The sequence below is a fragment of the Ips typographus genome, linkage group LG9, assembly GCF_016097725.1.
Source record: "Ips typographus isolate SLU linkage group LG9, UJ_Ityp_2.0, whole genome shotgun sequence".
NCBI lineage: Eukaryota > Metazoa > Arthropoda > Insecta > Coleoptera > Curculionidae > Ips > Ips typographus.
The window spans coordinates 2,151,773-2,179,035 of record NC_138430.1 but is presented as its reverse complement, the minus strand read 5'-3'; the positions used below and the strand labels follow the sequence as shown (position 1 = coordinate 2,179,035).

The 27,263-nt window shown below is 33.6% G+C and overlaps 1 protein-coding gene across 5 annotated transcripts in view; it reads left to right on the top strand.

Annotated features, from left to right (window-relative positions):
- GckIII (Germinal centre kinase III) overlaps positions 1-27,263 on the top strand; it is a 74,971-nt gene that overhangs the window by 29,050 nt on the left and 18,658 nt on the right. For 3 of the 5 annotated variants that reach the window (XM_081986165.1, XM_081986162.1, XM_081986164.1), the window contains exons 2-4: positions 12,765-13,178; positions 22,019-22,243; positions 26,751-27,018. In XM_081986165.1, coding sequence (XP_081842291.1) covers positions 12,960-13,178; positions 22,019-22,243; positions 26,751-27,018 — 712 coding nt within the window. In that variant the 5' untranslated portion in view covers positions 12,765-12,959. Of the gene's footprint in view, positions 1-12,764; positions 13,179-16,217; positions 16,362-22,018; positions 22,244-26,750; positions 27,019-27,263 lie in introns of those variants that run through there. The other 2 variants (XM_081986166.1, XM_081986167.1) reach the window with 2 other exon arrangements.

Sequence of the window (27,263 nt, the reverse complement as noted above, 5' to 3'; positions counted from 1 at the left end):
CCTCTTTAATACCAGAAAGGTCCGATCTAGGATTAAAAGTCAACTTTTATATTATTTTTAGTAGTAAAAAATGAGTTTCATGCACAATACAATATGCACACCAAAATATAGCACAACAAAAGCAACAAACACTTCATGAAATGAAATTTGAACTATTTACTCGTATTTGGAAATTATAAAATTTATAAAGTAGATGTCTTTTTTGGAAGAACCACACTGTAAGTGGTCTTTACAGCTCTATGAAGCGAAGTTTGACAGTTCTGACGTTAAGCAACACTTTTATACTTTTCTTACAGCACGTGACAGCTGTCATAACTGTCCAAACCCGTTGACCAGTGACCTGAAAGTATAAAATTAGAAATAGTTGCTAATTTGACGAATTTCACTGGAAGTTGTGTTTACAGCTCCCTTGTGACAAATTTGACAGTTCTGACGTTCAGAAACACTTTAATCAACTTTGCTAGCGTCACGGGACAGCTGTCAACTGTCAAAACTTTCACCAGTGACCTGAAAGTATAAAATGCCAAATAGATATGAGTTTCTTTGAAGAATCACACTGCAAATAGTCTTTACAGTTCTATGGAGCCAAATTTGACAGTTGTGGCGTTAAAGAAGGCTTTTATACTTCTCTTACGTCACGTGACAGCTGTCATAACTGCCTAAACCCGTTTACTAGTGGGCTGAAACTATAAAGTTAGAAATACATGCTAATTTGAAGAATTACACTGGAAGTTGTATTTACAGGTCCATGGACCCAAATTTGACAGTTGGGACGTTAAGAAAATCTTTAATACTTTTCTTGCGTCACGTGACAGCTGTCATAACTATCAAAACTCACACACCAGTGACTTGATAGCATAAAATGCCAAAAAGATGTGTTTCTTTGAGAAATTGCACTGTAAGTAATCTTTACAGCTCTATGAAGCCACATTTGACAGTTCTGACGTTCAGAAACACTTTAATCAACTTTGCTAGCGTCACGTGACAGCTGTCAACTGTGAAAACTCTCACCAGTGACCTGAAAGTATAAAATGTCAAATAGATGGGTTTCTTTGAAGAACCACACTGTAAATAGTCTTTACAGCTCTATGGAACCAAATTTGACAGTTATGGCGTTAAAGAATGCTTTTATACTTTTCTTACGTCACGTGACAGCTGTCATAACTGTCAAAATCCGTTTACTAGTGGCCTGAAACTATAAAGTTAGAAATACTTGCTGATTTGAAGAATTACACTGGAAGTTGTGTTTAGAGCTCCATGGACCCAAATATGACAGTTGGGACATTAAGAAACACTCTAATACTTTTCTTGCGTCACGTGACAGCTATTATAACTATCAAAACTCACACACCAGTGACTCCATAGCATAAAATTCCAAAAAGATGTTTTTTTTTGGGAAATTGCACTGTAAGTAATCTTTACAGATCTATGAAGCTAAATTTGACAGTTCTGACGTTCAGAAACCCTTTAACATACTTTGCTAGCGTCACGTGACAGCTGTCATAACTGTCAAAACTCTCACCAGTGACCTGAAAGTATAAAATGCCAAATAGATATGAGTTTCTTTGAAGAATCACACTGCAAATAGTCTTTACAGCTCTATGGAGCCAAATTTGACAGTCGTTGCGTCAAAAAATGCTTTTGTACTTTTCGTACGTCACGTGACAGCTGTCATAACTGCCGAAACCCGTTTACCAGTGGCCTGAAACTATAAAGTTAGAAATACTTGATAATTTGAAGAATTACACTGGAAGTTGTGTTTACAGCTCCATGGATCTAAATTTGACAGTTGGGACGTTAAGAAACACTCTAATACTTTTCTTGTGTCACGTGACAGCTGTCATAACTATCAAAACTCGCACCAGTGGCCTGAAAGTATAAAATGCCAAAAAGATGAGTTTATTTGAAGAACCACACTGTAAATAGTCTTTACAGCTCTATGGAGTTAAATTTGACAGTTGTGGCGTCAAAGAATGCTTTTCTTACGTCACGTGACAGCTGTCATAACTGTCGAAACCCGTTCTTCAGTGACTTGAAACTAAAATTAAAAATAGTTGCCAACTTGAAGAATTTTACTGCAAGTTGTCCTTAAAGCTACATGGAACCAAATAGGACAGTTGGGACGTTAATAAACACTTTGATACTTTGCTAGCGTCACGTGACAGCTGTCATAACTGTCAAAACTCACTCACCAGTGACCTGAAAGTGTAAAATACCAAAAAATGTGTTTTTTTGATAAATCACACTTTACAATTTTATGAAGCTAAATTTGACAGTTCTGACGTAAAGGGACACTTTTATACTATTCTTACGTCACAAAACTTGTGTTTGGTTTTCGAGCTAGAGGGCGTTAAAGTGGTCACATATTTCCAAAATTCATTTAAAACATTTAGAGCAATTATTGTTATTGAAAATTGACTGAAAATTTGGGAAGTTGATACAGTTGAGATGATTGTCAAAGGCTGACAGTTTTTTTTATGAAAAGTCTTAACGAAGAAGAAAATTTGTATTTACAACAAAAAAACACTTTTTTGCAGAATTAACAGAGAAACTTACTGTGCTTCTTCATTATCCTCGCCATTTTTGACCAAAAATTTTAACGAACCTTTATGTATTTAAAATGTATAATCTTTCACTTAAAACGTTGGGTAAAATTACTCAATGCCTGGTTGCCGAGATATTTAATTTCATATGCAAGGCATCTTAAAAAAAACCTCATGCTGTGAAGAGATTACAAGAATCCAACATAATTATTCATCTTTTTGTGCCTCCTTACACTTTCTCATTAATCTTCGGTCTAATCAGTCTTGACTAAGGTGGTGCAGTAATTAGTAAATTATACACCACCCTAATTCAGAACTAGTAAAAACTTTTTATTTTGATAATTACGCTCAGGGTCGATATAATAATTAGCTACAACGAGATAGAACAAACATCATTAAATTTATATTTACTAGGGCAGGTTTTCCTGGTACAATCTAAAAATGCCTTGGTAAAGGTGCGTCTAAACGTGTTAAAGTCATTATGTTACGAAATGCCAAAGCAACGTCTGAACCTTGTTTGACTTTTACAAACAAAAATATTCTGAAACTAATTCACTCATGAAAGAGTTCTTCACTCTGCTGAACCAAGTACAAACTTTCTCCAAATAACATGCAATATTCCAATATTATTTAACTTAATCGTGTTACTCAACTCTCCCATGTCCCAAGAAAGAGATTTACATAAATACAGCTAGAACAATGGCACAAACAAAACGTTCAGAGGAGTGTTACCGCAACCTTTTCATGAATCTTCGACGGTATTTTTAATAATAACAATGAAATTGGCCAAGAAAACCGTGACATCATGCGCAAGGTGGTAATTACGGATACTGTCAAGTACTTATTGACAGTACCATTGAAAAAAGTTGTATTTAAAAAGTGTTTGTTTGTTTAAATATTTTCTAGTTCAAAAGTTATGTTAATGATAATGTTAATTTTATGCTTTGAAGCTTTAATAAATCATTGAATGTGGATTGTCTTACAAAAATAAGAAAATAAAATAAAACATTCTACTAAAATGGGAGATATCAACAGTCGATTAAATGAGAAACCTTTAATAGGATGGCTTATTTAAATATTTTAGAAACGGCAAAAAGAAACTTATCCTCGTTTTAATAAGTAATTAATTTTAATTTAAAGTTTTTATGCATTAAAAATGACACAAAAAACAATAAGCGACTAATTTAGTGTTTTAGATTGACGCTACACAGTCTTTGTTCTTCTAAACTGGCGTTAGCAGCCTAATTTTTAAATTTAAATAACAGTAATTTGATTTTTATTCAGCTGAATTATATCAAAAGTAGTTAAGGACAAACGATGTAATAACAATTGATCAAGTTATGGGAAACTAGAAAAGAAATTGAAAAAAAAGCTGCAAAATCGTAGTAACAACCAGGAAAAAAATAAAATTTGAAAACATTTATCAAAAATATAATAAACTATATAATAACTTTCCACCAGCTGTATAAGACAATATAGAGAAATAAGATCTTGTTATTGATTGAATAATACAGCAATTCAAGCCAGTGGTCCATTTGATATGTCTGTTACAAACAATATTTTAGATGCTTCTGGCACATGCAAATCACTATTAGAACCTTCTAGCACTTTGAGATGTCTATTAGAATGTTTCATGTTTTTTCAGTTTTTAGGAAGTTCTAAAGGCCTCTGGCACATGCAAATCACTATTAGAACCTTCTGGCACTTTGGCATGTCCATTAGAATGTTTCAGGAGGCTCTGGCACATTCAAATCACTATTAGAGGCTTCTAGCACTTTGAGATGTCTATTAGAATTTTTCAGGAGCCTCTGTCACATTCAAATTACTATTAGAAGCTTCTGGCACATTCAAATCACTATTAGAGGCTTCTGGCACATTTAAAATGTCTGCTAGAGGCTTCTGGTAGTTTTAAAAGACTCTTGGGAGATTTCAGAGGCTTCTGGCACATGCAAATCACTATTAGAACTTTCTGGCACTTTGAGATGTTTATTAGAATGTTTCAGAGACTTCTGGCACATTCAAATCACTATTAGAGGCTTCTAGAACCTTGAGATATCCATTAGAATGTGCCAGAAGTTTCTGACACATTTAAAATATCTGCTAGAGGCTTCTGGTAGTTTTAAAAGACTCTTGGAAGATTTCAGTGGCTTCTGGCACATGCAAATCACTATTAGAACTTTCTGTCACTTTGACATGTCCGTTAGAATGTTTCAGAAGCTTCTGGCACATTCAAATCACTATTACAGGCTTCTAGCACTTTGATATGTCTATTAGAATGTTTCAGGAGCCTCTGTCACATTCAAATTACTATTAGAACCTTCTGGCCCTGTGAGATGTCCATTAGATAGTTTCAGAAGTTTCTGGCACTTTTAAATCACTATTAGAGGCTTCTAGAACCTTGAGATATCCATTAGAATGTGTCAGAAGTTTCTGGCACATTTAAAATGTCTGCTAGAGGCTTCTGGTAGTTTTAAAAGACTCTTGGAAGATTTCAGATGCCTCTCGCACATGCAAATCACTATTAGAACTTTCTGTCACTTTGACATGTCTATTAGAATGTTTCAGGAGCCTCTGGCACATTTAAATCACTATTAGAGGCTTCTAGCACTTTGAGATGTCTATTAGAATGTTTTAGGAGCCTCTGTCACATTCAAATTACTATTAGAACCTTCTGGCCCTTTGAGATGTCCATTAGGATGTTTCAGAGGCTTCTGGCACATTAAAATCACTATTACAGGCTTCTAGCACTTTGATATGTCTATTAGAATGTTTCAGGAGCCTCTGTCACATTCAAATTACTATTAGATCCTTCTGGCCCTGTGAGATGTCCATTAGAATGTTTCAGAAGTTTCTGGCACATTTAAAATGTCTGCTACAGGCTTCTGGTAGTTTTAAAAGACTCTTGGAAGATTTCAGATGCCTCTGGCACATGCAAATCACTATTAGAACTTTCTGTCACTTTGACATGTCCATTAGAATGTTTCAGGAGCCTCTGGCACATTTAAATCACTATTACATGCTTCTAGCACTTTGAGATGTCTATTAGAATGTTTCAGGAGCCTCTGTCACATTCAAATTACTATTAGAATCTTCTGGCCCTTTGAGATGTCCATTAGAATGTTTCAGAAATTTCTGGCACATTCAAATCACTATTAGAGGCCTAGAACCTTGAGATGTCCATTAGAATGTGTCAGAAGTTTCTGGCACATTTAAAATATCTGCTAGACGCTTCTGGTAGTTTTAAAAGACTCTTGGAAGATTTCAGAGGCCTCTGGTACATGCAAATCACTATTAGATGCTTCTAGCACTTTGAGATGTCTATTAGAATGTTTTAGGAGCCTATGTCACATTAAAATTACTATTAGAACCTTCTCGCACTTTGAGATGTCTATTAGAATGTTTCAGGAGCCTCTGTGACATTCAAATTACTATTAGAACCTTCTGGCACTTTGAGATGTCCATTAGGATGTTTCAGAAGCTTCTGGCACATTCAAATCACTATTAGAGGCTTCTGGCACATTTAAAATGTCTGCTAGAGGCTTCTGGTAGTTTTAAAAGACTCTTGGGAGATTTCAGAGGCTTCTGGCACATGCAAATCACTATTAGAACTTTCTGGCACTTTGAGATGTTTATTAGAATGTTTCAGAGACTTCTGGCACATTCAAATCACTATTAGAGGCTTCTAGAACCTTGAGATATCCATTAGAATGTGCCAGAAGATTCTGACACATTTAAAATATCTGCTAGACGCTTCTGGTAGTTTTAAAAGACTCTTGGAAGATTTCAGAGGCCTCTGGCACATGCAAATCACTATTAGAACCTTCTGGCACTTTGACATGTCCATTAGAATGTTTCAGGAGCCTCTGGCACATTTAAATCACTATTCGAGGCTTCTAGCACTTTGAGATGTCTATTAGAATGTTTTAGGAGCCTCTGTCACATTCAAATTACTATTAGAACCTTCTGGGACTTTGAGATGTCCATTAGGATGTTTCAGAAGCTTCTGGCACATTCAAATCACTATTAGAGGCTTCTGGCACATTTAAAATGTCTGCTAGAGGCTTCTGGTAGTTTTAAAAGACTCTTGGGAGATTTCAGAGGCCTCTGGCACATTCCAATAACTATTAGAGGCTTCTAGAACCTTGAAATGTCCATTAGAATGGGTCATAAGTATCTGGCACATTTAAAATGTCTGCTAGAGGCTTCTGGTAGTTTTAAAAGACTCTTGGAAGATTTCAAAGGCCTCCGGCATATGCAAATCACTATTAGAACTTTCTGGCTCTTTGACATGTCCATTAGAATGTTTCAGAAGTTTCTGGCACATTTAAAATATCTGCTAGACGCTTCTGGTAGTTTTAAAAGACTCTTGGAAGATTTCAGAGGCCTCTGGCACATGCAAATCACTATTAGAACCTTCTGGCACTTTGGCATGTCTATTAGAATGTTTCAGGAGTCTCTGGCACATTTAAATCACTATTCGAGGCTTCTAGCACTTTGAGATGTCTATTAGAATGTTTTAGGAGCCTCTGTCACATTCAAATTACTATTAGAACCTTCTGGCCCTTTGAGATGTCCATTAGGATGTTTCAGAAGCTTCTGGCACATTCAAATCACTATTAGAGGCTTCTGGCACATTTAAAATATCTGCTAGACGCTTCTGGTAGTTTTAAAAGACTCTTGGAAGATATCAGAGGCCTCTGGCACATGCAAATCACTATTAGAACCTTCTGGCACTTTGGCATGTCTATTAGAATGTTTCAGGAGTCTCTGGCACATTTAAATCACTATTCGAGGCTTCTAGCACTTTGAGATGTCTATTAGAATGTTTTAGGAGCCTCTGTCACATTCAAATTACTATTAGAACCTTCTGGCCCTTTGAGATGTCCATTAGGATGTTTCAGAAGCTTCTGGCACATTCAAATCACTATTAGAGGCTTCTGGCACATTTAAAATATCTGCTAGACGCTTCTGGTAGTTTTAAAAGACTCTTGGAAGATATCAGAGGCCTCTGGCACATGCAAATCACTATTAGAACCTTCTGGCACTTTGACATGTCCATTAGAATGTTTTAGGAGCCTCTGTCACATTCAAATTACTATTAGAACCTTCTGGCCCTTTGAGATGTCCATTAGGATGTTTCAGAAGCTTCTGGCACATTCAAATCACTATTAGAGGCTTCTGGCACCTTTAAAATATCTGCTAGAGGCTTTTGACAGTTTTAAAAAATTTCAGGAAGTTTTAAAAGCCTCTGGCACATTCAAATCAATATTGCTTCTAGCACTTTGAGATGTTCATTAGAAGGATTCAGAAACCTCTGGCACATTCAAATTATGATTAGAACCTTATGGCACTTTAAGACGTGCATTAGAATGGCACATTTTGAAAGTCTGCTGGAGGTTTCTGGCAGTTTAAAAGGCACATTCAAATTAGTATTAGAACCTTCCGACACATTTAAAATGTCTGCTACAGGCTTCTGGCAGTTCTATAAGGTTTTTAGAAAGCTTTAAAAACTTGGCACATTCAAATTACAAATCGCCTAAAATTGAAAGTAGATTTGACAATCGCTTTGTTTTGAAAAGAATTTATACAGCAATTAAAAAAAACTTAAAAAACAACAAAATATTACTTCTAAATGCTTTATTACAAAAATATGAATAATCTCATAGTTAATTCATTAAAATTCAGGCATGTAAGTACTATTATAAGATTTGTTTTATAATTTATCTGACTAATCTGATATTAAAGGCAAAACCTCCTTACAAACAGTCATAAATTTAATTATCCATTTTATAATACGAGCGGTGATATTTTCATCTTAGCTTATCTTATTGTCGAAACTTGACTAACCCAGAAGGGAAAACCATTTGGCTAATTTTAACTATGATGTGTATCTATCTAATCAGAATTTTATCGGGTATCATTAGAGTAACCTTGATTTTTGGATGAGCTTATAGTCTATCAATATTGTATAAGCTATGGTGAAAGTCAAAGCAAAATGGGATGACGTAAGAAAGCAACAGAAAGAAACAAATGTTTCATTGAAAATATTCTATCTCAAAGGAAATACAGACAATTTACTGACTTTTTCTGATATATTAAGTTTTTCCTGTAATGTGTATTAAACGAATACGATGTTTAGAATTGACGTATCTGATTATAAAAAGTTGTTAGAGATAAAACAATTCTTAGAATTTTAGTCATGCGAATTAGTGTGAAAAACACGACTAATGCAAGGTTGCTGTACAAATTTTATAAATCGTTTTCACATGAAATTGATATAAACAAATAATTTTGTAGGCGTTTACTGTCATCGAAAAAGCTACCTAAACTTTCTTGACAAGTTTGGATTGTCAAAACAAAAGCTACAATCACTTTACTGTTCCTAAATTGTCAAATTAAATACAGAAAGCTCTTCGATAGTCAAAAAATGTCTTTTTGGGTTGTCAAAGTTTTTCGCAATGTTTTTTTTGTCGTTTTTTACTGAAGATCAGAGAAAAGCATTTCTAGTGACTCTAAAACGTCAAATTGAAGCCAGAAGAAAAGTTTGCATTGTCAAAACAGAAGCTCGAACTACGTTAAAGTGTCAAATTGAAGACAAAAAGTTTCTCTGATGTCTTTGATAGTCAAACATGTTGTATACAAACTTTGGATTAGCAAAAACAAAGGCAGGAAGCATTTTTGATATTTCTAAAGTGTCAAATTAAAAATATAATATCTCTGTGGCTTCATGTAGTCAATAATGCCTTCTGAAGGCTTTTTATTGTCAATACACCGGCTGGAAGCATTTTTACTGTTTCTATATCCTCAAATGAAAGACAGGAAGGCTGTCTGATGTTTTTTGATAGTCAAAACATAATCTGGAAGCATTTTTAATATCTTTCAAATTGATATCAGAATGCTGTTGGATGTGAATAGTAAAAAATGCTTTCTGAAGACTTTGTATTGTCAAAATAACGGCAGAAAGAATTTTGATGTCTCTAAAGTGTTAAATTGGTGCTATAATGCTTTTCTATATCTTTAAGTAGTCAAAAATGTTGTCCGAAACTTTTGTGAGGAGTTTGAATTTTGGCAATTTTCAAAACATGGAACTCTTAAAAAAAATTATTGATGACACTTTACGTCACATTTCTACCATGAATGGTAAAAATTTCACTCTGCTAACTCTTTCGAGATATTTAGAAAAATGTCCGAAAAAAGTTAATGTGAAGTTTGGCGCTCTTTAGCGGCCAAACGGGGTATCTTAACAGTGCCCGTTTAAAGTCACGTGATAGCTCCATTTATTAGATACCTACGATCATATGATGTGTCACTGACTTAAAAATTAGGGCATTTTTGCCAGTATTTCATAACCAAGGTAAAAGTTAGTTTTTATTGAATATGCAAGAAAACGTTTCTAAATCATGATTTTTGCAATTTTTGAGCTTATTTTGACGTTAGTGACAGTTGTCACGTGAGTGTAGAATACTATTTGGCTAGACGGTCACGTGATAATTGTCAAAATAACTGTCATAACTCTCAGAAACACGTTTTATATCGAATTCTGCAAGAAAACGTTTCTAAATCCTGATTTTTGCAACTTTAGAGCATGGTTTGACAGTTTTGACGTTAGTGACCGTTGTCACGTGATTGTAGAACACTATTTGGCTAGACAGTCACGTGATAATTGGCAAAATAACTGTCATAAATCTCAGAATTACGTTTTATATGAAATACTGCAAGAAAACGTTTCTAAACCCTGATTTTTGCAACTTTTGAGCATGGTTTGAGACTTTTGACGTTAGTGACAGTTGTCACGTGACTGTAGAACACTATTTGGCTAGACAGTCACGTGACAATTGTTAAAATAACTGTCATAATTCTCAGAAACACGTTTTATATCGAATACTGCAAGAAAACATTTCTAAATCCTGATTTTTGCTACTTTAGAGCATGGTTTGAGAGTTTTGACGTTAGTGACAGTTGTCACGTGACTGTAGAACACTATTTAGCTAGACGGTCACGTGATAATTGTCAAAATAACTGTCATAATTCTCAGAAACACGTTTTATATCGAATACTGCAAGAAAACCTTTCTAAAATCCTGATTTTTGCAACTTTTGAGCATGGTTTCACAGTTTTGACGTTAGTGACAGTTGTCATGTGACTGTAGAACACTATTTGGCTAGACAGTCACGTGACAATTGTTAAAATAACTGTCATAATTCTCAGAAACACGTTTTATATTGAATACTGCAAGAAAACGTTTGTAAACCCTGATTTTTGCTACTTTTGAACATGGTTTGACAGTTTTGAAGTTAGTGACAGTTGTCACGTGATTGCACAACACTATTTAATTAGACAGTCACGTGACAATTGGCAAAATAACTGTCATAAATCTCAGAAATACGTTTCATATCAAATACTGCAAGAAATCGTTTCTAAACCCTGATTTTTGCAACTTTTGAGCATGGTTTGACAGTTTTGACGTTAGTGACAGTTGTCACGTGACTGTAGAACACTATTTAGCTAGACTCCACGTGACAATTGGCAAAATAACTGTCATAAATCTCAGAAATACGTTTTATATGAAATACTGCAAGAAAAAGTTTGTAAACCCTGATTTTTGCAACTTTTGAGAATGGTTTGACAGTTTTGACGTTAATAACAATTGTCACGTGATTGTAGAGCACTATTTAGCTAGACGGTCACGTGACAATTGGCAAAATAACTGTCATAAATCTCAGAAATACGTTTTATATGAAATATTGCAAGAAAAGTTTGTAAACCCTGATTTTTGCAACTTTTGAGCATTGTTTGACAGTTTGGACGTTGTTAACAGTTGTCACGTGATTTCAGAAGACTATTTAGCTAGACTATAAAGTGACAATTGTCACAATAACTGTTAAATCTCAGAAAATCGTCTTCTTTTCGAAAACTGTGTTAAATTGTAATTCTTGCAAATTCTAGTAAAATTTTAACAATTCTGACAATAGTGACATACTTCACGTGGTGACAAAAGGCGGCAACTATGCTTTAACCTCATAATTGAAGGAACATTGAATGACATCTGAAGTTGACGTACATACTGTCAAGTATCAGGTATCCTCGGTGAATTATGCGACGTTGTCAAACGCTTTGTTTTTCGTTATTAATATTTAATACTTCAACTCATTTTTATTGTCTTTATTCATAAAAATATTTTGTTTGGAAGCCTAAATATCCGATTAGTATAGGTGGCAGTGTTAATTGTACAACTCATTGTGTAACAGTATTTAAGCCTATATTTGACAACATCGCAGTAAGGTAAATTGTGGTTCCTCCACCAAATCATTGTAAATTTTTGAGTTTTTTAAAGAAAACTTAAAAAAAAAAAATTTGGTGACTAAACTTGTGGAAGCTTCATAAAAGTGGTTGAACCACCCTGTACGTTAGAAAATAACCGAGATACAGGGTGTGCAAGTTTCGGACTATCTTTTGGGTCAAAGTGCGTTAAACCAATTTTTGGCAAAAATCTCGAAAACAGTTAAAGTTACAAAAAAATTGCAAGAGACAAAAAATGTTCCTGAGGAACCACTGAACCTGACTACGCAAAGCACGAACCTCAATTCAATTGCTGGTATACAGGGTGGACACAAAATTTTTAGTGGATCACTAATTTTGGTCACCCGGTATGCACCGGTATGCAATTTTCTAGATAGATTTTTTTACTCAACACCACTGAAAAGAACAGTCCAAGACGGTTAATTTGAGTGGTTGAACCATCCTGTACGTTATAAAATAACTGAGATACAGGATTTACAAGATCCGAAATTTTTAAACCGGTGTTTTAGTTTACTTTTAAGTTGTGCAAATTTTGTAGAAATGTCGCTGACTTTTCAAATTAAATTATTAACCTATAAATCAGTACCGTTTTCTTATTGAAACCTTTTCGCTACGCTGTGAGCAAACGTTATCCATATTATAGCATTGGCGTAGCAGTACCAATGTGTGTAGAGAACCCACTGTAATAAATCACACAGCACTTGGTACACATAGGTTGGGGACCAGCGTAATTAAGCGTTATCTATTGTAAGTAGGGGGATAAATAAACAAACCGAGTACCTGCGGCTATTGTTCTTGATAGCAAATTTCACGTTAGTAATCGTCTGTAGTACTACCGTGGTACTGTTAGATAGACGCCGGCTATTAGCACCATTGTAAAATGTTAAGTGTTATATAACATTGTCGGTTTGTTTTTTTTAGTTGTTTTTTTGCGAGAATCGTAACTAGTCAATTGAAGCTAATAAGTGTTGCTTTCTGATATGGTGTGTCTTTAATATTGTGCAAAGAACATGCAACATTAAAACAACCAAAAGTGAAAGTGGTGCAATGAAGAACGCAACAGTTTGCTCGGACATTGATGGCGTGTAAACTTGCAGTGATTGTTTTGGTGACAAAATGTGGGGTTCGAATAATCATCAAAAAGGTGCTGCCATTACCAGACACCCTTCGACTCTGGTACCGGTTAATCGTGGCGGTGGTTTCCTGGGTGGTAATAAGAAGTGGAATCAACGGCCAGCTTCCTGGGCTGCTCCAGCCAATGTTAACATTTTTCCACCGGAAAGGAACGGACGTACTCCTCCTCAAAATGGTGGAGTTGGTAGAGGATTTACTTCTGTAAGTTCGAAGGGTAGTCCGCCGATAATTTTTTGTACACCAAAATGCCTCAAATTGTCTTGAAATACATCGAAATGCCTTTAAATTATTTAAACAGCCTCAGGATACCTTCAAATGTTTACGCATTTGTGGCATTCTTAAATTAAGTCCTCTGGTATTGAGATAATGGTAAACTTTGATGGGAAATTAATTTTTTATGGTCACGTGACAGTTTTTAAGTTGGATTAAGTGGCATGACTTTTGACTATTATCAAAATGTTATAAGGATTAATTTTTGACGTCACGATGACGTAATTTAGCAAAACCATAATTTGGCCAGCGGTCAAATTACGTCATTGTGACGTCAAAAACGCTCCATGCTCGCTCAATGACTTACTCAGGTTATGTGACTGTTTTTCCAAATTTTGTCAAAAACCCCAACTTTAAAATTATTTTTTTTTTTAAAGATTTTTAGTTTAGGTTAGGTGACAACGTAAATGTAGCACGTGTCAAATAGACACTTATCATTTAAAAGAAACTGTTGAAAAGTTAGTAATTTTACTTTAGAGACAGTGGTAAAATTGTAAGAACTACGTCACGTGACTTGATTGATTAAATTGTAAAATACACGTTACGTGACATTGAAAATGCAATTTTGCATGTTCGTGCAACACTGTAAAGGCCAGTTGACAGCTGTAAAAATTAATCACGTGACCTTTGAAAATGTGGTTTAAAATTGAAAAATTTGGTAAATTAACAGACGTGCCAAATTTGACCGATGTGACGTCAGAACAGTTTAAGACATTGTCTATAATCATGTCACTACTGTCAGAATTGTCAAAAGTCCCTCAGTAATGTCATAAAGCTATAAAATGCTAACTGAATTCTCATATTCGCAAAACTATTCGATAAGTCATATTTACAGCTTTATGGTGCCAAATTTTACAAAAGTGACGTCAAAACAGTTTAAAACATTGTTGATAATCACGTGACTGCTGTCACAACTGTCAAAAGTCCCTCAATAGTGCACTAAAGCTATAAAATTTCAAGTTACCTTCAGATCTTGGCAAAATCACTTTACGAGCTTGATTTACAACTCGACAGTACCAAATGTGACGTCAGAACAGTTTAAGACATTGTTGACAATCACGTGACTGCTGTCACAATTGTCAAAAGTCTCTCAGTAATGTCATGAAGCTATAAAATGCTAACTGAATTGTCATTTTCGCAAAACTATTCGATAAGTCGTATTTACAGCTTTATGGTGCCAAATTTTACAAAAGTGACGTCAAAACAGTTTAAAACATTGTTCACCATCACGTGACTGCTGTCACAACTGTCAACAGTCCCTCAGCAATGCAATAAAGCTATAAAATTTCAAGTTGCCTTCAGATCTTTGCAAAATCACTTTACAAGCTGGATTTACAGCTCGACAGTGCCATATTTGACCGAGGTGACGTCAAAACAGTTTAAAACATTGTTGATAATCACGTGACTGCTGTCACAACTGTCAAAAGTCCCTCAGCAATGTCATGAAGCTATAAAATGCTAACTGAATTCTCATTTTCGCAAAACTATTCGATCAGTCGTATTTACAGCTTCATGGTGCCAAATTTTACAAAAGTGACGTCAAAACAGTTTAAGAGATTATTCATAATCACGTGACTGCTGTCACAACTGTCAAAAGTCCCTCAGCAATGCAATAAAGCTATAAAATTTCAAGTTACCTTCAGATCTTTGCAAAATCACTTTACAAGCTGGATTTACAGCTCAACAGTGCCAAATTTGACCAAGGTGACGTCAGAACAGTTTAAAACATTGTTCATAGTCACGTGACTGCTGTCACAATTGTCAAAAGTCCCTCAGTAATGTCATGAAGCTATAAAATGCTAACTGAATTCTCATTTTCGCAAAACTACTCGATAAGTCGTATTTACAGCTTTATGGTGCCAAATTTTACAAAAGTGACGTCAAAACAGTTTAAAACATTGTTGATAATCACGTGACTGCTGTCACAACTGTCAAAAGCCCCTCAGCAGTGCAATAAAGCTATACAATTTCAAATTGCCTTCAGATCTTTGCAAAATCACTTTACAAGCTGGATTTACAGGTCGACAGTGCCAAATTTGACCGAGGTGACGTCAGAACAGTTTAAGACATTGTAGATAATCACGTGACTGCTGTCACAACTGTCAAAAGTCTCTGTCAAAAATTAAAAAAATGAAGTTGCAGAAATTTTTTGTGCTAAAAGCAAATTTTCTTTCATTAATTAAATTAAGATTTTATAACACTATGGTTATATTAGCATATTGTTTATTCAAAGTAAATGTCTCACACGGTTGTTGTTATAAACTATTCCATTTCACCTTGTGTAATACCAGGAAACAATAATTCTATTACCACTGCTTCATTATTAACCAGTTTATTTTAATTAATAATGGTAACTTTTGTAAATAATGTAACGTTACAGTATATTTTATGTCCAGGAAGCTAAATGTTTAAAAAATAAACTTATTTTGATCTAAAAAAAGTTAATTTAACAGCCCTAAGGAAATTTAGGTGGTAAGAGTTTCTTATTATGTAATATACCTTCTTGATTATTTTTTGGTAAACCAAATTGTTGTTTTTGGTTTAAAACTTTAAATTGTCACCGAGAAAATCTGCTTTCCAATGAACATTATAAAAATGTTTTGTTTAAAATCAATAAAAGGGCTACGAGCCAAGTTTAAAAGTAGAACGATGGATTTAAATAAACCGAAACCTTACACGTTTTTATTTTTCATCAATCAATCACAGTTTTGTGTATGTTGTTGGATTGGAAGGAAATAATTGGGAAACCTTCCCATTGCCCTAGATATGTTCGAACAGATTAATCGTTTTGTGGACATTGATTAATGAGAATGGTTTTTGATTTTTTTCACCATTTTATTTTAATACATTCATTGATATAAGGATTTTCGATGCAGTTTGTTCCTCAAGTTTTCAAATCTCAAAATAGATTTTATCTTATAAATGTTCCTTTTTTATTAATGATGCCAATAAGTTAATTCTTGTCAGTGATAAGATATATTCAAAGCGTAATCTTGTTGCTAAATTATTCACAGTACACTCCTCTAGTTTCAGGAGTTAGTCATTGGTGATCCGTAGTGGTGATGTGTAGATAAGTTACTGAACATGGTTGTCATCGATTTGACCTATCGAAAGGTAATGTTACTTAAATTGTTGTTACTTAAAAAGTTAGTCACATGATGACTTCAATGACTGTCTATTTTGGTTTTAAGTAATTTCTTCAGAAAATGACTCATCCCTATAGTGCGTCAGTTGTGAAAGTCAGAAATATGTTACTAATAATTTATTGTGACAGACTATTTGGTGTATTGTGTTATTGATTTACGAGAACTTTGTGTTAACATATTGATACAGTTTAACGATAACCACCTTAATCTACCTTGCAATGCTGTGAGCCATTTTCAGAGATAATGCAAGAAAATTTGGATGGGCTCTCTTATGTATCTCCAGGTACAAAATGTCACAGTAAAATTAAAACTGTCTGAAAACCACTTCCATTTTCCACACTTTTCACATTCCCCCAACTCTAATAATTCCTTTTTTGCATAAAAAAGGGAGTGAAAAGGGATTTAGGCTTAAAATTTGGCCTGCAGATCACAATACTCTTTGGTGAAAGATGACGTCTGATCAAATCAAAGCCTTCTCCAACACTTCAGAGCAGAGAGTACTACTCCAATAACACTCGATTCAAGTTGAATTGAAGACCAAATGCCATGCACGTTTTAAAACGAGACAAAGTAGAAAATTTCGACAATGATCTGAACTGTCTCTTAAAGAAAAGTATATAATAATAATAAATGTTCAATTGTAGGAGAAATTTCAAAATAACTGCCGTTTTCAGCGCCCTCTGACGGCTTAACCGTGAAAGTAGATCCATTTTCAGAAAGCTTACAGTTCACTATCTATACACTCTTACATGTTTTTCCTGTAACTCTTCAAATAATGAGGTTATTAGGAATTAAAGAAAAGTGTGCAGTTGTTGGACAAATTTCAAAATAACGACCGTTTTTAGCGCTCCCTAACGGCCTATCCGTAAACGTAAATACACTGTCAGAAAGCTTTCAGTTCGCCCTATCTATTTACTCTTATGAACTTTTCCTGTAACTTTTTAAATAATGGCGTTATTGGCAGTTAGACAGAAATGCAGGACAAATTTCAAAATAACGGTCGTTTTCAGCGCTCCCTAACGGCCTACCCGTAAATGTAAGTACACCGTCCGAAAGCCTTATAGGAAATAAATAACTATTTGACTGGTTAGGCTATACAGGGTAATTCAAATTCGACCCTCACCATTGGGATCTCGGAAACTATAAGAGATACGAGAAAGGTTAAATTGGGGCAAAGTTGCGCAATGTAAAGCTCAACCAAATGCAGTTGTAAAAATTTCGATTTTCCGAGTACTTCCGAAGATATCCGAAAAAAACTGAAAATTTGATTTTTTGTTTTTATTTATTTCTAATCTTATTTGAAGAGATATTCCACTACTAAAAGCACCTTTTCATTGCCACTTTTTCTCAGCTATTCGATGATGGATTCAAATTTGCCACACGACGTTTCGTTTTTTGGCAGCCATCATCAACTTTCTTTTTTCTTATGGGCGCCATATTGGATTTTTAGCCCACCAAATAGTACGTTTTATTCTGATTTTAGTGATGTATAATAACTTATGATTTGCTTCATAAATAACAAAATGATTCAATAAAAACTATTTTTACTTTAGTTATTGGCTTTCAGTTAATGGGCCGTTTTATAAAATGTCATTATTTGACAGTACTTGTCAAACACGATAATTCGGACGATCATTAGAACTTTTAGAGATTTTACCTTAGTTAGCTTTGAGTTAATGAGACGTTTTATGAAGATTACTTGGTAGTACTTGTCACACGCAATTGGCCTAAACATACTTAGTCACAAAGGTGTACACGTGACTTAAACCGGTTTATTCACTCAAAGAGCTTATGCCACTTGCTACGCTTGTGGACCTAGTTGTTCTTTTCGTGAATAAAAAATGGTTTAAGTCACTTGCTGTATAAATAACTATTAAATCACTCTGAAAGACATTCGCCTATTTACAGATGTAAACAAACAAACATCAATGTTACATCTGCGGGGCGCGGTGCAAATTTAATAGAACTGTAATTTTAGTTTTTTTTTTTAATATAAAAAGTCGAAATTTAATAAAATACTGTATAAGACACGTGACTTAAACCGGTTTATTCACTCGAATAAATATGAATGAATAAAAAATGGTTTGTCACTTAAGGTATAAATAACTATAAACTTGCACTTAACATTATAAAAAATTGAAATTTGGCAAAAAATGAAGTTCCTAAAATAATGATTTTTCTCTTGGAAACATAAATACAATTTCAAACATTTTCAGTTAGAGATAATGCTAACAAATCTCTTTTTCTGATTAACCTAAATAGTTCAGCAATGCTTGTATAATAATAACATTTTCTGCGGGAGTTTCTTTTCTAGATACATTTTTAACTATGATTGACTTGCTCTAATGTTCGTCCGAATTATCGTGTTTGACAAGTACTGTCAAATAATGACATTTTATAAAACGGCCCATTAACTCAAAGCCAATAACTAAAGTAAAAATAGTTTTTATTGAATTATTTTGTTATTTATGAAGCAAATCATAAGTTATTATACATCACTAAAATCAGAATAAAACGTACTATTTGGTGGGCTAAAAATCCAATATGGCGCCCATAAGAAAAAAGAAAGTTGATGATGACTGACAGAAAACGAAACGTCGTGTGGCAAATTTGAATCCATCATCGAATAGCTAGGAAAAAGTGGCAATGAAAAGATGCTTTTAGTTTTGGGATATCTCTTCAAATAAGGTTAGAAATAAATAAAAACAAAAAATCAAATTTTCAGTTTTTTTCGGATATCTTCGGAAGTACTCGGAAAGTCAAAATGTTTAAAACAGCATTTGGTTGAGCTTTAAATTGCGCAACTTTGCCCCAATTTAAACTTTCTCGTATCTCTTATGGTTTCTGAGATCCCAATGGTGAGGGTCGAATTTGAATTACCCTGTATACTCGTAATAGTACAAGTATTCACTAATTAAGATTAGCTTTTATTTGACTCTTAAACTCTATTTAATCTTTGTTCATACACATTTTATGACTGTGGTTTTGTTTTACAACTCCTTATCATCGAGTAATCTACAGAGTGATGATGACTCTAGTTTATAGTTTGAACTAAAACTTTGAAAGTTTACCACAAATTCAAATTTTATGTTAGAAGCTTCATTTTTTACACAAAATATAGCCCAAAGTGTCCAGAATATTGTGTGAAATTTTCATAAATTTCCCTCGTTAATCTTGGAAATTACACACTGCTCCGACTAAGTGACTGCACCAAAACAAAGTTTTTAGTTTGAACTGAGACAATGTTGCCAAACGTATTTTCTTTTCATCATAGATTCTTGCTATAAATACATAATATAAAAACCGTACTTCAAAAATACATATTTTTAATATTTCTAATAATAATTGTTAGATCACGTGGTTTTAAAAGATAATTTAGCTAAACAGTCACGTGACCATTGTCAAAATCATAAATCTCAAAAACACTCTTTATATCGAATACTAAAAGAAAACATTCCTAAACGCTGATTTTTGCAGCTTTAGAGCATAGTTTGACATTTTTGACGTTTGTAACAGTTGTCACGTGATTATGGAATACTATTTAGCTAGACGGTCACGTGACAATTGTCAAAATAACTGTCATAAATCTCAAAAACACGTTTTATTATCAAATACTGCATGACAACGTTTCTAAAGTTTGATTTTTGCAACTTTTGAGCATAATTTGACAGTTTTGACGTTTGTAACAGTTGTCACATGATTGTGGAACACTATTTAGCTAGACGGTCACGTGACAATTGTCAAAATAACTGTCATAAATCTCAAAAACACGTTTTATTATCAAATACTGCATGACAACGTTTCTAAAGCTTGATTTTTGCAACTTTAGAGCATGGTTTGACAGTTTTGCCGTTATTGACAGTTGTCACGTGATTGTGGAACACTATTTAGCTAGACGGTCACGTGACTATTGTTAAAATAACTGTCAACAATCTCAAAAACACATTTTATTATCAAATACTGCAAGACAACGTTTCTAAAGCTTGATTTTTGCAACTTTAGAGCATGGTTTGACAGTTTTGAAGTTTGTAACAGTTCTCACGTGATTGTGGAACACTATTTAGCTAGACGGTCACGTGACAATTGTCAAAATAACTGTCATAAATCTCAAAAACACGTTTTTTATCAAATACTACAAGAAAAGGTTCCTAAACCCTGATTTTTGCAACTTTAGAGCATAGTTTGACATTTTTGACGTTAGTGACAGTGGTCACGTGATTGTGGAATACTATTTAGCTAGACGGTCACGTGACAATTGTCAAAATAACTGTCATAAATCTCAAAAACACGTTTTATATCAAATACTGCAAGAAAACATTCCTAAACGCTGATTTTTGCAACTTTGAGCATGGTTTGATAGTTTTGACGTTAGTGACAGTGGTCACGTGATTGTGGAATACTATTTAGCTAGACGGTCACGTGACAATTGTCAAAATAACTGTCATAAATCTCAAAAACACGTTTTATATCAAATACTGCAAGAAAACATTCCTAAACGCTGATTTTTGCAACTTTGAGCATGGTTTGATAGTTTTGACGTTAGTGACAGTGGTCACGTGATTGTGGAATACTATTTAGCTAGACGGTCACGTGACAATTGTCAAAATAACTGTCATAAATCTCAAAAACACGTTTTATATCAAACATTGCAAGAAAACATTCCTAAACGCTGATTTTTGCAACTTTTGAGCATGATTTCACAGTTTTGACGTTATTGACAGTTGTCACGTGATTTTAGAAGACTATTTAGCTAGACTATAAAGTGACAATTGTCAAAATAACTGTGATAACCCTCAGAAAATCGTCTTGTTTCGAAAACTGTGTTAAAAGGTAATTCTTGCAAATTCTAGTAAAATTTTGACAATTCTGACAATAGTGACAGACATCACGTGGTTTTAGAGAATAATTTGGAATAAGAAAATGACTGTTTTAAGAGTATTTTTAGAATTTTCATTAATTTTCCTATTCCAACAACCAACATAATGGCAATAATGTAATTAAAAACAGGAGGACAAAAAACAGGAGAACGGTAGAAAAACTACAAAAACGGTAGATATACCGTTTTAATAGTAGACCTGGCAACATTGGTTACTGGCATCATAGTATCATATCATATTTAGGCAATATTATTTGTTTTTTTTTTGTTTCTTCATTGTTCCATTTAATAATGGGGTAGATTGTGGAGCGAGCGGGGTGAAGTTATTGCAAATGAGGTAGATCTACCCCTATCGGGGTAGCTTTGGCAATTTGCTTCCTACACCGAGTGTATGACAAAAACAACGACAATACATTCAAGTGTCGTGACAAATCCAACATTCCTGCTTGCTGTCTCATTTTCGTTTTGTGTCGAAATGTGGAAACTTTTGCAAGTCTTTGTCAAGAACCCTAGTTTTCTTTAAACTTTGACTTGAAATAGCACACACCCATTTAACTGAGCCAACACGTTATCTCGAGTAACTTAAAACTTACCATGAAATAAAAACTTTTTCCTTAAAGTGTTAAGCAATAAACGACCACTATTACCGTACTATTCATTACCCTCTCTAATTAAACAACTGTAATAAAAATCAAATACTGTTATTTGACTAATCATGGATGGCATTTAAAACGGTTTTTTCTTTTCAGAAGGTCGACCCAGAACTAATATTTACGAAACAGGAACGCATCGGAAAAGGTTCGTTCGGTGAAGTGTTCAAAGGAATTGACAATCGAACCACTCAAGTGGTCGCCATCAAAATCATAGACTTGGAAGAGGCCGAAGATGAAATCGAAGATATCCAGCAGGAGATTATGGTTCTCTCGCAGTGCGACAGTCTCTATGTCACAAAATACTTTGGATCTTATCTCAAGGTAATTATCCAGGTGCTACAAAAAATTTTGCTTCAAATAAGGCCTTTTAATGGATTTTTCCTTAATGAGAATATAGTTTGAAGCAAAAATGGACCAAAAAGAATATTTGTTAGAAAACTGCAAATTTTTTGAAAAGTCTTCTTCAGAAGGTTTAAATATTTTATTTTCTTCAGGTTCCAATTCCGTCCTTCTTGAAAAACTTTTAAAATGCAAAAAACGGTTTAATCAAACTGAAAAAATTACAGAGAATCAATTTCCATAAAAAATACACTTTTAAATTTTTGAAAATAAAAATACAGTGAAAATGACAGATTAAAAATGCAGACTCAAAAATTTGCAGAAAATCGATTTTCATGAACAAAAAACACACTATGGATTTTTTCAAAATGTAGAATTTCTAAATCCCATTTTGGTTTAAATTTGCCATAATAGCAGAGAATAGTTCGCAGCAAAAACGGACTAAAATGACGTTTTATTACTAAACAAATTCAAAGTCATCTTCAGAAGGTTTAAATATTTCATTTTGTCCCAAAAAAGCTTTAATTACAGCAAAAACAGCAGATATAATGCTCACATCTTCATGTTGTAATGGTTCAAATTTGCTTGAAATAATTCTATTATCTTAATGGGTTTTACCATAAGAAATAAAAATATTCTTTGTTCTAAATAAATGAATTTTTTCAAAGAGGATTCACATATCACATGTTATTAATCAGAATTCTGGAAATTTTCCTAATTGCAAATATTTTTCTACAATAATCATTGAGAATGTTATGAGGAAATCAGAGATTACCGAAAAAATAATGTTAAGTACTAATTGCGATATTAAGTGTAATTTGTATAAAACGATTCACAATTTTCTGGAAATAATTTTGATATTCTTTCAAAATTTCAAACTGTAATATATCCTTGACAACTTGTACCATATAAAACGTCTATGTGTGCTAGTTCACGTCAAACCGTATTTTGAAATTTTATCCAAGATAATAGCTCCATTTTTTAATCTTTTCAGATAAAAGCTTGTTTTGAAATCATTTTAATTCCAACGAGTTGCGAAACTAAATAATTAAAACCACACAAGCTTAGTGACACATACAATAAGTAATAAAGGGATATGGTAGTTTAAACGCTCAATTATTAGCAAATATTGCCCAAAACTGAATTTGGTAGGTAAATAGCGATTAAAGGTTATGTTAAACGAAACCTAAAGGTTGTACGCAAATCCAAACACTCACAAGTAAAGTTGTTTGAGAATTATTTCATTTTAGTTTGCTTTTTCGGCTAAAAATATTATACAGGGTGTCCAAGAACTGAGGAAAAAAAATTTAGAACATAGAACTAATGAAATTAACATAATCTTTTGTAAAATCCTTATTAACTTAAAAGAAATAACAATTTTTGCGTCAAACTATTTTCAGCTCAGGGAAAAACCAAAAAATCTTTTTTAAATTAAAAAAAGTAAAAATAAGGAAATATGCGTGCGACGATTTTCAGTTTTATTCTGTTTTCCATTTTTAAAAACCCAAAAGTATGTTTTTTGCATGAAAATCGATTCTCTGCAACTTCTAGGTATTTAATATCAATTTGTAATTTTTAACTTATATTAAAACTTAACTTAACTAACTTAATCTATCTAACTTAATTTTTAATTTATATTAACTTAACTTTATTTTTTTATAGAAATCAATTTTCTGCAATTTCTAGAGTTAATTTAACATTTTTTTCATAATTTTCAAAATTTAAAAAAATTGTATTTTTATAGAAGAGACCAATTTGGAATTTTTCATTTGTCAAATTCATTCTGTTTTTTCATTTTTGAAGTTTTTACATTTTTACAGTTATTTAAAATTAGCTTGCAGATTTTAAATTGTTATTTTAGCCCTGTTTTTCTATTCTGTATTTCATTTTGTATTGCCAGAAGCCTCTGATACATTCTTAAGCTTCCCAAGAGACTTCTGAAAGTGTCAGAGGCCTCTAAACAACCACTTTTAGTGGCCAAAAGCCTCTAGAAGCTATTTGGTACTGCCAGAAACCTCTGAAACCTTCTTAAGCTTCCCAAGAGACTTCTAAAAGTGTCAGAGGCCTCTAAACAATCATTTTTAGTTGCCAAAATCCGCTAGAAGCCATTTTGTATTGCCAGAAGCCTCTGATACATTCTTAAGCTGTCCAAGAAACTTCTAAAAGTGTCAGAGGCTTCTAAACAACCATTTTTAGTTGCCAAAAGCCTCTAGAACCTATTTGGTACTGCCAGAAGCCTCTGAAACTTTCTTAAGCTTCCCAAGAGACTTCTAAAAGTGTCAGAGGCCTCTAAACAACCATTTTTAGTTGTCAAAAGCCTCTAGAAGCTACTTGGTACTGCCAGGAGCCTCTGAAACTTTCTTAATCTACCCAAGAGACTACTAAAAGTGTCAGAGACCTCTAAACATCCATTTTTAGTTACCAAAATTCGCTAGAAGCCATTTTGTATTTCCAGAAACCTCTGATACATTCTTAAGCTTTTAACGTTGTTTTTCTAGTTTCAAAAGTTTCAAAAAGTGTGTTTTTATAGAAATCACATTCTTGAAAATCAATTATTTAGTTATTTTTTCCTTGTTTTTCTATTCTTAAAGTTTTCAGAAATTCAAAAAATGTGTGCTTTTTAATTTGTCACTTTAATTCTGTTTTTCTAGTTTAAATGTTTTTTAAAAATCCAAAAAGTGTGTTTTTTCCATGAAAAACGAATTTCTAATGTTATTTAAGATCAATTTGCAATTTTGAATTCTACTTCACTCTGTTTTGCCAATTTTAAAAACTTTTAAAATTTCAAAAAAGTGTATTTAATTAGTAAATTAAATCTCTGAAATTTTTATAGTCATAGATTGATTTGCAATTTTGTAATTGTCATTTTCATCCTGTTTTTGAGTTATCAAACATTTTTCTTATGAAAGTGTATTCTTTGGAACTTCTACAGTCATCTAAGACGAATTTGGTACTGTACAGTTGTCATTTTGGTTGTGTTTTTGAGTTTTGAAAAATTTAAAAACTGTTTTGTGGCAACATGCGCCTGAAGTGTCTACGTTACTTTCCAAAATTGCAATTGATATCAAAATTGGAAAGTTTCCGGGTAGGGAAGAAACGTCTTTAGGAAAGTTTCTGGACGAAATCGAGAAGAGGAGAAGAAGAATGAAATTAATCAACACGTAACCTCAAAATTAATTGTTTGATTATGATTATGATATTGTTTTTGTTGATTTCCATATGATAGCACAAAAGTCTCAAATATCGAAAATAACAACTATAAGTGGAACTGAGTCAACAAAGAACGAAGACAACAACAACTTGAATATTGAATTGAATGACAACATTGACAGTTTGACACGACACCTGAAATGTCAATGATATTGTCAGTGTCAAATACAAGACAAACTTTCCGGATAGTTTCAAATGTTTTTTCCCAACTTTACCAAATAGTGGTAATGTGGCAACGTGCGTTGACCGAATTGTTGCCAAATGATTTTGTCAAAAACGCAAATTATATGTTTTGCCTGTACTATACAGGGTGGAGCAAGTTCTTGTATATGCCTCTAAATTTAAATTGTTGTACAGATTTTACAGGGTGATGTCGAACACATTTTTATATTAAATTTATAAATAGGCTATAGATAAGAAACAGCTCCACCCTGTATGTATTTAGCTTGACGTTTGTGGATCCCTGTCACTTGTCAGCTGTAGTATAACATCCACATTGGTCGCATTCGTTTTTAGCAGCGCGAGCGAGCAGAGTGTACTTGACGGCAGAATGATCAAATTTTGTCAAATTGCGTCATTGTTACGTCAAAAATGCTCTACTGTCTTCATTCACAAACTATTTCGCATTGAGGTATCACCTGAAGAAATTTGGAATAGTAAACCTTCTCATCCCACGACTTACCCAACATTTTAAACCAAAATCATGTGCAATCTGTGAAGCTGCTATGTCCTCTAAAGAGCCTGAGTCAGAAAGTAGTTTTGGTTCTATATTCACACTTTTATTAACTTTTTCATATTTGGAGTGAGCTTTTTTCACTTTTGTTAGTTTGTTTCTTGTGATTTCATGTAAGTCATCTTTGATTTTCCTCCAATAATCATTTGGTGGGTTTCTCTAATCACAAATATAGAAAGATTTTTATTTTTTCTTAAATTTGATTAGATCCCAGGTTAGATCTACTAACCTTTCGAATCAAGTATCACAAAATGAGTCAATTTGTCAAATTTTACAAATTCAAGCATCATTTCCAAGAAACCAACCCTCGTAGCTAGGTTTTGATAATTTTATATTAATATTATACCGCGAAAGGCACGATAAAAGTGAAAGTCCGTTAAATACAATATAATTTCCCTGAAATGTGCACGGTAGTTGACGCTAGATACAATTTAAGGTATTGATTTGTGACCGAATCACTTTCTCCATCTAAACTAGTGTAACTTGTCGACTAATTAATCAAGTAGAATTATTGCGTGTTTAATGAAAAAATTTCTGCATTTTTAGGGTACAAAATTATGGATCATTATGGAGTATCTGGGCGGGGGCTCCGCGTTAGACCTGATGAAAGCGGGAAATTTCGAGGAAATGCACATTGCCATTATACTTCGAGAAGTTCTCAAGGGACTGGACTATTTGCACAGTGAACGGAAACTTCACAGGGATATTAAGGCGGCCAATGTATTACTGAGCGAGATGGGGGATGTTAAACTGGCCGATTTTGGTGTAGCTGGACAGTTAACTAATACAACCAGCAAAAGAAACACTTTTGTGGGTAAGTCCACAAACTTTCACCGGTTTCAATATCTCGAAACTAATCCTGATATGATAATACTATTTTGGTTGAAAATGGTGAGGTTTTGTTTTTTGTATATCAATCCCAATACTCTGAACGGTTTCGCCGTATTACGGCTCATCAGAGAGGCTACAGGGCTTGATAACCAAAGAACAAAACCTTCGTTCCAGTATAGTCAACTGGATGCCAGAAATGATAGTTGTTGTGCAACATCTGGTGACATC